Source organism: Quercus lobata, chromosome 9 (assembly GCF_001633185.2).
Source record: "Quercus lobata isolate SW786 chromosome 9, ValleyOak3.0 Primary Assembly, whole genome shotgun sequence".
NCBI lineage: Eukaryota > Viridiplantae > Streptophyta > Magnoliopsida > Fagales > Fagaceae > Quercus > Quercus lobata.
This window is the reverse complement of record NC_044912.1, coordinates 26131805-26141524: the sequence shown is the minus strand read 5'-3', so window position 1 is coordinate 26141524 and position 9720 is coordinate 26131805. Positions and strand designations below refer to the sequence as shown.

The window sequence follows — 9720 nt, the reverse complement described above, 5'->3', positions numbered from 1 at the left end:
GGGTAACTTTTATACTCAATTATTCTTTCAATTATTAGTAGTTAATGAATTACAGAACATTATAGTTTACAAAGCATTTTAGTTTACATGTGTATTTATAAATTATTAATTAGTTTTAGTATAAAAAATTATTATTTATTTATATAATTTTAAAAATTATTAATTAAATTATTTATGACGTCACCGGTTCGACCATCGGTCGGATCACGGTCCGACCAGAAAACCGATAATCAGTCTCTTTTTCGGTTCTTTCACCGTACCGGTTTTTAAAACCATGGTTTTGTTAAAGCCTTGAGTAACAACACTACGTCACTACCCAAGCACTAATTTAGGACTTAAAGTCAACTTTTTTTTTTTTTTTTTTTTGAGAATGGACTTAAAGTCAACTTGACCTTCATGTTTTGTTCACAAATTGATTATAAGTTCAATTAATTGATTGGTGGATAACTGGTTATATAGGATTTAAAGGATTTAACCAACGCCTAAATTAAGGCTAAATACCCTTTTGATTTTCCTTGATGCCAAAATTATATAATAATAAAAAAATAGTTTGGAATATAATCCAATATGATAAAAACCAGCGTGTATCACGTCACATAAAAGTATCTTTTTTTTTTTTTTTTTTTTTTTTTTAAATACCTAAAGTATTTTTTGAAGTTGTCTTGGGATTAATGTCAAATACATGTTTTTTTTTTTGGTAGAACGTCAGATACATGTTAGTCAGTTTTTTTTTTTTTTTTAATGCTACTAATAAATGTTTACGTGGAAAACATGAAATTCTCAAAACTGTAAAACGTAAAATATAGAAAAAATATGCATTAAAGAAAAATAATCGCACAAGATAATATTTATGTGGTTTCACAATTTGCTTACATCACTGTTCACAAGGAAAAAAAATACAAGATGCAACAGTACAATTTTCTCTCTCAAAACAACATACCATACTCTAATCTAAAACAACAGTTTTTCTATCATGTGCACATAATTCACAATGGGCTAAAAAACGGGTCAAAAAAGCCCAAACCTCCGCTTCATAGATTAAATCTTAGAAAAAATCTCATTAAAAACCATAGCACTTTTATATTGAGTCAGGTAATAATTTAAATCAAACGCAACTAAGGTGCCGTTTGGATTCGACTGAATGTTGCTGCGTCCGCATTTCAGTTTTTTTTTTTTTTTTTTTTCATTTCACGCGTTTTGCAGAAAGCAGAGACAATGAGCACTGTAGCAGTACTGTTTATACACTGTAGCAGTACTGTTTATGTACTATTCATGGAACCCACAGTCACTTTATTCATAAAAAAAATTAAAAATAGGTCCCACGGTACTATTTGCACATTTAAAAATTATTTTACTACAGTGTTTTCAGTTTTCAGTTTTCAGTTTCAGCAACAATAAGTTCAATCCAAACAGACCTTAAGTTCCACAAAACCCAATAATTTAGACCCCAAAATCAAAATTTGCAGCTTAATGCTTAATTAATCCAAAATTAACATTAGTATAAGAAATATACGTGATTAACTAATTTTCATATTCCCATCCAAAAAAAAAAAAAAATTCATATTACATTGCATATAACAAAACTAAAGTATATAAATAAAAGCAATATAAAAGATGCGGAACAAGAAAATGAGCGAGAATTAGCGCTAATTTGCTTCTAGCTAGTGTCCTGCTTCTAGTTAATTGACAACATCATGTCTAAGGTTTTATATGGACCCGGGTACATGGTTGATGAAGTGCAAATTCTCCAGTCGAAGTGAATGCGTTCAAATGGAGCCAAGCCCTCGTCACTATAACAATAGAAATGGTAAGGTGGCACCCTCAGAGTGGTCACCAGTGTGGTGTCTGCCACAACGTCTCTAATGCCAAAATCAATATAAGGAAGCTCTAGAAAAATAAAGCAATGTAGTGGAATAACAAGTATTTCTAAGTGTGTCTATGTACCTTATGTTGGTGTTGGGAGGGTTGTATATATACATCCCTGTAGCTTCTAGCCATTGTGGCTATTATGGCGGCTTTAATGCCTCTTTTGGTAACGCCTCATGGTCAATCATGTGAGTTTTGATGGCTCCCAATGGTCTATACAATTGTCCCTGTAACCGACCGAGGCATTTATTTGAATGCATTGAATGGCTTCTTTATCTTCGTCAGTAATGTGGCCACTTCGTCGGAGGGACCAGGTTGATCCATCTGTCAATGTTGCCTCGTCGGTTTGGATGAGATCGTCCAGGTAAGTTTGGTTCGTCAATCCCATCAATGGTGATGAAGACCTAGACACCAAACCATCTCCATGGCACAAAAACATCACTACAACATGGTAAATTCATCATCATAATTTTGTAACCCGAAGTGTTGTATTATGAAAACTCAAATCTCCAAGCTTAAGACAGAGTACATGGCAAAGACCTAGAGACCCAACTTTGTTTCCACTCACAAAAGGATATTATTGATTTTTATATAGACCTACTATTGACAATATGAATTTTTCCCTCGTCAAATCAAACACAAATACGTGTTTGCACATAACTATAACTTTCACAAACAATTCTCACAAATGGCTTGCACTTCCATTCTCAAAAACATGGTGGATAGATAGCTAAATATATAAATATATATAATTATATATCCTTTCCAATTTGAGGTGGTTTATTTTTTTACATGTTTTAGATGATTGGATGAGAATACTCTAAGGCTCTGTTTGGTTAAGATTATAGAAAAATGGTAGAATAGAAAATGTTGAGAATAAAAAATGTGTATTTTTCATTATGTGCATTTAGAAGAGAGAATAAAAAGTGAAAGGATAAATAGTAAATTACTATTATACACTTACTATTAGAAGTAGGAAAAAAAGAGTTAGGGTAGTTTTGTATTTTTCTTTTTTCTCAATGTCATTTTCTCCCTAATTTGGAAAGGGAAAAACTCTATCCATCCCCAATTTTTTTTTTTTTTTTTAATCTTTCTTTTCAGTACTCTAATCAAACAAAGGAAAATCCTTCTTTTTTTTTTTTTTTTTTTTTTTTTTGTCTCCCCATCTTTCATATTTTCCCTTTTTACCCTAGCCAAACATAGTGTAAGAAAAAACTCATTTAGAGTCTACTTCTAACTCACTCACCTCACTCTCCACACAAAAAAATAATAATAATAATAATAATAAATAAAATCACAGAAAAGTCAATCGTAGTAAAAGACTTAATTTATATATGGTAATAAATAAATTTCTAGAAAACATAAATTTAAATGAAAATAAACACATAATAAATTAAATAAGCACTTCTTTAAATACATAAAAATCAGATAAGCATGTTTATAAATCTTCTATCAAAGTTGAGCGGCCAAACATGCACTATAGTCATATATATCCATGAATTTTCCAATGTCAGTAGTACTGTAGTACACCTTAAAAGCATCAACTTGGAATGATGTCCACAATTACCCTGATAAAAATCAGCCCTTTTTAAACTCCACTGGTAATGGTAACCAAAGCCCAAAAGGGAGGCAGAGTCTCGTCAATAAATTTTCCTACTTTGGATCAACCATTGTGACCAGATATACCTTTTAATCAAAGAGACCTCGCCGGACTAGAGTGGTGCCCAACTGTGATCATCATCATCAACGGCCTTCAAGTTCTATGGCGGGCAGGTGCAAGAGCAGGACACCCTCTCACTTCTTCAAGATAATCCTTCCCTCCACCATTCAACACATGAAACTGGTAAGTAATGTACCCTGCTACACTATATTTCAATGACTTACATGTTTGATTTTGAATATGTTCACTTGCTCGTGCATGCATGTGAGTTCTTGCTTCAGTTTTTATTTCTAATCCGTTTTTGCCTAATTTAGTTTATCTAATTATAATGTTATCAAGAAAAACTTTATCTAATCACTACAATGGAGGGATACGTTGAGTCCAATTTTTTTTTTTTTTTTTTTTTTTGGGTGAGAAGATAAAAAACACATACTTGAAATATATGAATTTGAAAGTGGCAAAACTAGTATTACATAATGGTAAAAGATATTGATGAAAAGTGAAGATAATATTTATTATTTAATGATAAATTTTGACTGCCAAAAATTAAAAATAATTATAAACATAAAGAAAATTGAGAAAAGAAAAAAAAAATCTTTTGCTTCACTAGGAGTTGGAAGTTTATTGTCTGGTTGTCTCACATCATTCAAACATGTTAAAAAATTAGTAAATTTTTTTTTTTTTTTTTTTTTTTTTGTGGCCAAAAACATTAACAAATTTTAGTTAAGGCTTTCTTGGTGAAATTTTGATCCCTTTTCAAAATTAGTTGTCCTTGTTGTCTTCCACAACGCATTGATACTGATGGTCCTGTGTTGAGGACCTTTAGGCTTTAGAACATTATGAAGTAGAAACAGCTCTATTGGTTTTTTTTTTTTTTTGATCTTTTTAATGTTATGTTTCTTGTTCATTGTGAGAAGCCCTTCTTTCAGCAAAATCTTCAATAATGTAGCTAACCAAATTGCAAAACATTCTACCCAAGCCAAAGTGGTAGAGGTGAAATGTGATGAACCATGAACCAGTAAAATGCCTGTTCATCACATGGTTGGCATATCATTATTGCCTCATTGATGTTCAGAGAATATGTTGATTTTAGTTTCCTCATTTCATTTTATTAGAACTACCCTGCCAATAGATATGTTGAGATAATTTTGAAAACTTGGAACAACAACGGGTGATTCTATGAAAATTAAGAAAATGGGAGAAACAAAGAAACCAGATCAAATTTTAAAAGTTCAATTAAAGTGATTGGTCTGTGTCGCCAATCCTAGCTAGTCTAAGAATTGTAATTATTAGAAGCAATATCTCTACATCTTGGAAACATATGTTTAGTTGATTTCATTTTACATTGTACATAAAGACAGTTTATATAAGTTGATTTGTGGCTGCAGAGCATCCCTGAAAAGTTTGTGAGGGAATTTGGGGATGAACTATCCACTGTTTCCAAACTCACTGTACCCTATGGTCCTAGTTGGCAAGTGGGATTGGAGAAAGTTGACAAGAACATTTGGTTTTGTGATGGTTGGAAGGATTTTGTCGAATACTATTCTATTTGTTATGGTTACTTTCTAGTCTTTGAATATCAAGGAAATTCAAATTTCCATGTTCTTGTATTTGATAAGACTGCCACTGAGATTCAGTATCCGTTGAGCAAGAACTGTAAATTAGAAGATCAGGTGGACATTATGGAATTAGAGGATGCAAACATATCAATGCACAACAAGAATGAAAGCGAAATGTCTAACTCAGATGATGAGTTGCCCACAAACCGTAAAGAAGTGGGAGAAAAATCTGTAAGGAAACAAATTTCTGGCATGTCTTCAAAAGGGAAACTCATGATGTCCAGAGGAAGAGAGAGAGCAATGCAAGCAGCTAGAAGGCTTAGGCCTAAAAATCCTTCTTTCATGGGAATCATAGGGCGTGCTAATATGCATAAATGTGAAGGCTAACAACAAATTGATATTGTGCTGCCTTTACCAAATGCGGTGAAGGCTCTTTGCATTTATACACTAACCAGTTACATAGTTTCAGATGTACATGAAGAGTTTGAATTTAAATAAACAACAGCTAAATGTTATCTGTGAGCTGGATTGTTGTAATCTTGGCTGTTGTGATAATCTTGGCTGTTATCCTTCAGTTGTGTGATCTTGATATTTGAGTTTTGAATGGCAGAGGTAATCTTATCCTTAACATGCCCCCTCAAGCTCAAGGATAAAGGAACAACCTTGAGCTTGGTCCGAAGAAAGACAAATTTAGAGGAGGACAGTGGCTTTGTAAAGATATCAGCAATCTGATCACGACTAGAGAGAAAACGAATATTAATGGACTTGCGCGCCACCATATCACGTACAAAGTGAAAATCAATTTCAACATGTTTTGTACGGGCATGGAACACAGGATTGGAGGATAAATATGTAGCACCAATGTTGTCACACCATAAAAGAAGTGAAGGTAAAACTGGAAAGCCAAGTTCAAAAAGCAGAGAAGTCAACCAAGATATTTCTGCTGCAGTGTTAGCCAAAGCTTTATATTCGACTTCAGTGCTTGAACGAGCTACAGTAGCTTGTTTCTTGCAGCTCCAAGAGATGAGATTAGTGCCAAGATAAATGCAATAGCCACCAGTTGATCTTCTGTCATCACGAGAACCTGCCCAATCAGCATCGCAGTATGCTTGAAGGAAAGAAACATTGGAACGTTGGAAGTGAAGACCAAAATTGAGTGTATGTTTGAGGTATCGGAGAAGGCGTTTAGTAGCTTGCCAATGAGTAACAGTTGGGCGGTGCATGAACTGAGAGAGTTTATTAACAACAAAGGCAATGTCAGGCCGTGTAAGAGCCAAGTATTGCAGGCCTCCAACTGTGCTACGAAAAAGTGTGGGGTCTTCATAAGAAGTTCCATCAAAGGCAGATAAACTAGTTGAAGCTGCCATAGGTGTATTGACTGGTTTAGCTTCAAGCATGTTAGCTTTCTTCAATAAATCTAGAATATATCGCCTCTGAGAAAGAAGAACACCATTTCCATGAGGAAGAACTTCAATGCCGAGAAAGAAATTCAAAGAGCCCAAATCTTTAATGCCAAAATCCACACCAAGTAGTGAAATCAACTCAGTAATGGCAGATGAGTTAGAGCATGTAATTAAGATGTCATCTACATAAATCAAAATATACATAGTAAAAAGATGATTTTTGTAGATGAAAAGTGAAGTATCTGAACAACAACCCTTGAAACCAAGTGAGATCAGCTTGGAAGTAAGTCTGGAAAACCATGCTCTAGGTGCCTGCTTTAAGCCATAGAGAGCCTTTTGAAGTTTACATATATGATTAGGATAGTCTGGATGGACATATCCCAGTGGCTGGTGCATAAAAACATCCTCAGAGAGAAAACCATGTAGAAAGGCATTATGGACATCAATTTGTCGAATTTGCCAGCCCAAAGAAATAGCAATGGAGAGCACAATACGTACCGTTGTAGGTTTCACAACTGGGCTGAAAGTTTCAGTGAAATCAACTCCAGATCATTGATGAAAACCTTTGGCAACGAGTCGGGCCTTGTGGCGCTCTATAGAACCATCAGCTTTCCGTTTTATGCGAAACACCCACTTACAGCCAATAACATTGGTGGCAGCCATTGGAGGAACAAGGACCCATGTTTTGTTTTTCAGCAAAGCATCAAACTCCTTGTTCATAGCCTCTCGCCATTCTGGAAACTTACAAGCTGTAGAGTAACAAGTAGGTTCAAAATCACTAAAATCATGTTCAGCCAAGAGAGCCGTGGGGATGGGATAACGGATGGTGCCATCGGTGTGGTTTTTGGGTTTGGAAATATTGTTCTTGGACCTTGTAGTCATTGGGTGGGTTGGCTGAACAGTGGGTTGAGGTTGGATAGATGGTTCACTTTGAGGTTGGATAGTTGGTTCACTTATAGAAGAAGCTGATGAGGTGTTAGCTAAGGAAGAAGAGATGGGGTTTACAGGTGGAGGATGAAGGGCATCTGGAGCAGATTGTGTTGGATTTTGTAGGATTGGGCTAGGTATGGTGAAGTGGGTTGGTAAGGTGAGTGAAGGAATCGGGCTTGTAGAGATAGGTGAATGGGCCGGCCCAGACTTGGTAACCATAGGCATGACAAACTCAGTGGACTGAGAAGAAATTGGACTGTAGGGTGAAGAGTTTAGAAAAGGAAAATGGGTCTCCTTAAAAATGACATCTCTGGAGATATATATTCGGCCTGTGGAAGAATGAAGACACTTGTATCCCTTATGCAGCAAACTATAGCCCAGAAAAATACAAGGAAGAGAACGAGGTTGAAGTTTATGGGCAGTATAAGGACGAAGATTAGGCCAACATTCACAACCAAAAACTCGTAAGAGAGAGTAATCCGGAGGGGAATAAAAAAGTGTTTCATAAGGAGAGGAATTTTGAAGAAGTGGAGTGGGCAATCGATTAATGAGATAGCAAGCCGTTTGAAATGCATCATCCCAAAATTTTAAGGGAACACCAGCATGAGACATTAAAGCAAGGCCAGTTTCAACTAAGTGACGGTGTTTACGCTCAATGACCCCATTTTGTTGAGGTGTATGAGGACAGGATAACCGATATGAGATGCCATTACTTTGGAGGATTTGGTGGAGAGAGCGATATTCACCTTCCCAAACAGATTGAATTGTTTTTATTTTTAGATCAAAGTATCGTTCAACATATTTTTGAAATTTGAGGAATATGGAAGAAACATCACTTTTGCAAGACATTGGATAGAACCATGTGTATCGACTAAAGGAATCCACAAAAGAAACATAATATTTATTTCCAGTGCTAGAACAGACAGGGGACGGCCCCCAAACATCAGTGTAAATCAATTCCAAAGGAGCTGCTACACGAGAATTAGATAAAGGAAAAACTAATCTATGACTCTTAGAACTAAGACACGCTGGACAAGAGCTGTCCATTTTATTTGCAAACACTGGAAGACCAAACTTTGAAACCACATGAGAGACGACTTGCAAGGCTGGATGTCCAAGACGAGAATGCCACTGTGTGAGTGTGGCGCGTTCTCTGACAAATGCAGAGGAAACTAGACAAGAAGAAGGACCACGACGACGGAATAGAGAAGATGGAAAAGAATATAACCCATGGTTACTCGGGCCTTGCACCAGAACCTTCCCTGTAGCTTGATCCTTCACAAAGAAACAAGAAGGATGAAATTCAAGATAAGTGTTGGTGTCTTTGGTAAATTTGTGAACAGATAATAAATTCTTTTTAATTAAAGGAACATGCAAAACATCATGTAGAAGAAAAGAAGTAGTGGGTGTGAGAATTTTGGTTTGGCCAATGTGTTTAATATCTAAACCAGTACCGTTACCCATCTTGATTTGGTCTGAACCTGTGTACTCTTCAGCTTGCATGTTCAGATTGGCAAGATCAGAAGTTATGTGATGTGTTGCGCCAGAATCCGGATACCAGGAAGGATCTGTTACAGGCTGAGGTGCAGCAAAATAAGCTTGCATGTTTTGATTCGAATCCCTTTGATAAGAGTTGTCAAATCGATGATAACAGGCCAATGCATCATGTCCGGGTTTGAGGCAGACTTGACAGATGGTGCGAGGAGCTCCAGAAAAAGAGGTCGAACCACGACCACGCCCCCTGCCACGGAAGTTTCTGGTGCTATTGTTGTTGGAGTTATGGCCTCTACCAGATGAGAAAAATTGTTGAGACCGACCACCACGACCCCCTCGTGATAATCCTTTCTTTGCTGCAATGTTAGCACTTGCAAGAGCTAAGTCAACAGTAGGTTGGTTTTGCTCAAGCCTGAGTTCATGAGCAAGAAGATGACCGTAAAGATCATCAAGAGTCATTGGATCCACTCATGTTGTAACTGATGTTACAAAGGAATCATACTCCGAGCCAAGACCAGACAGAAAATATGAGACCAACTCATAATCATTTAGAGGATTTCCTATGGAAGCAAGAGTATCAACTAGATTGGTGTATCTCTGAAAATAATCTGCAACAGAAAGATTTCCCTTTTTCAGTGTGGCAATTTGATAATGAATTTGCATGAGTCGTGCTCTAGCTTGAGAAGAGAACATGCGTTCAAGAGTTTGCCACACATCTCGAGAGGTGAGGCATTTTACCACATGGGTGAGTATAGATTCTGACAGTGATGATGTCAATGCACTGAGGATAAGTTGATCTTGAAGGTGC

The 9720-nt window shown here is 36.2% G+C and overlaps 1 protein-coding gene and 1 pseudogene across 1 annotated transcript; one reads left to right on the top strand and one right to left on the bottom strand.

Annotated features, from left to right (window-relative positions):
• Positions 1–2153: 2153 nt before the first annotated feature.
• LOC115961477 (B3 domain-containing protein At3g18960-like) lies at positions 2154–5521 on the top strand. Its single transcript, XM_031080454.1, has 3 exons — positions 2154–2230; positions 3568–3709; positions 4915–5521. Exons 1-3 carry the CDS (start codon positions 2154–2156, stop codon positions 5470–5472), a joined length of 777 nt encoding a protein of 258 aa, XP_030936314.1. The 3' UTR covers positions 5473–5521.
• Positions 5522–9336: 3815 nt separating this feature from the next.
• On the bottom strand, positions 9337–9467 carry LOC115962361 (annotated as a pseudogene).
• Positions 9468–9720: the final 253 nt, after the last annotated feature.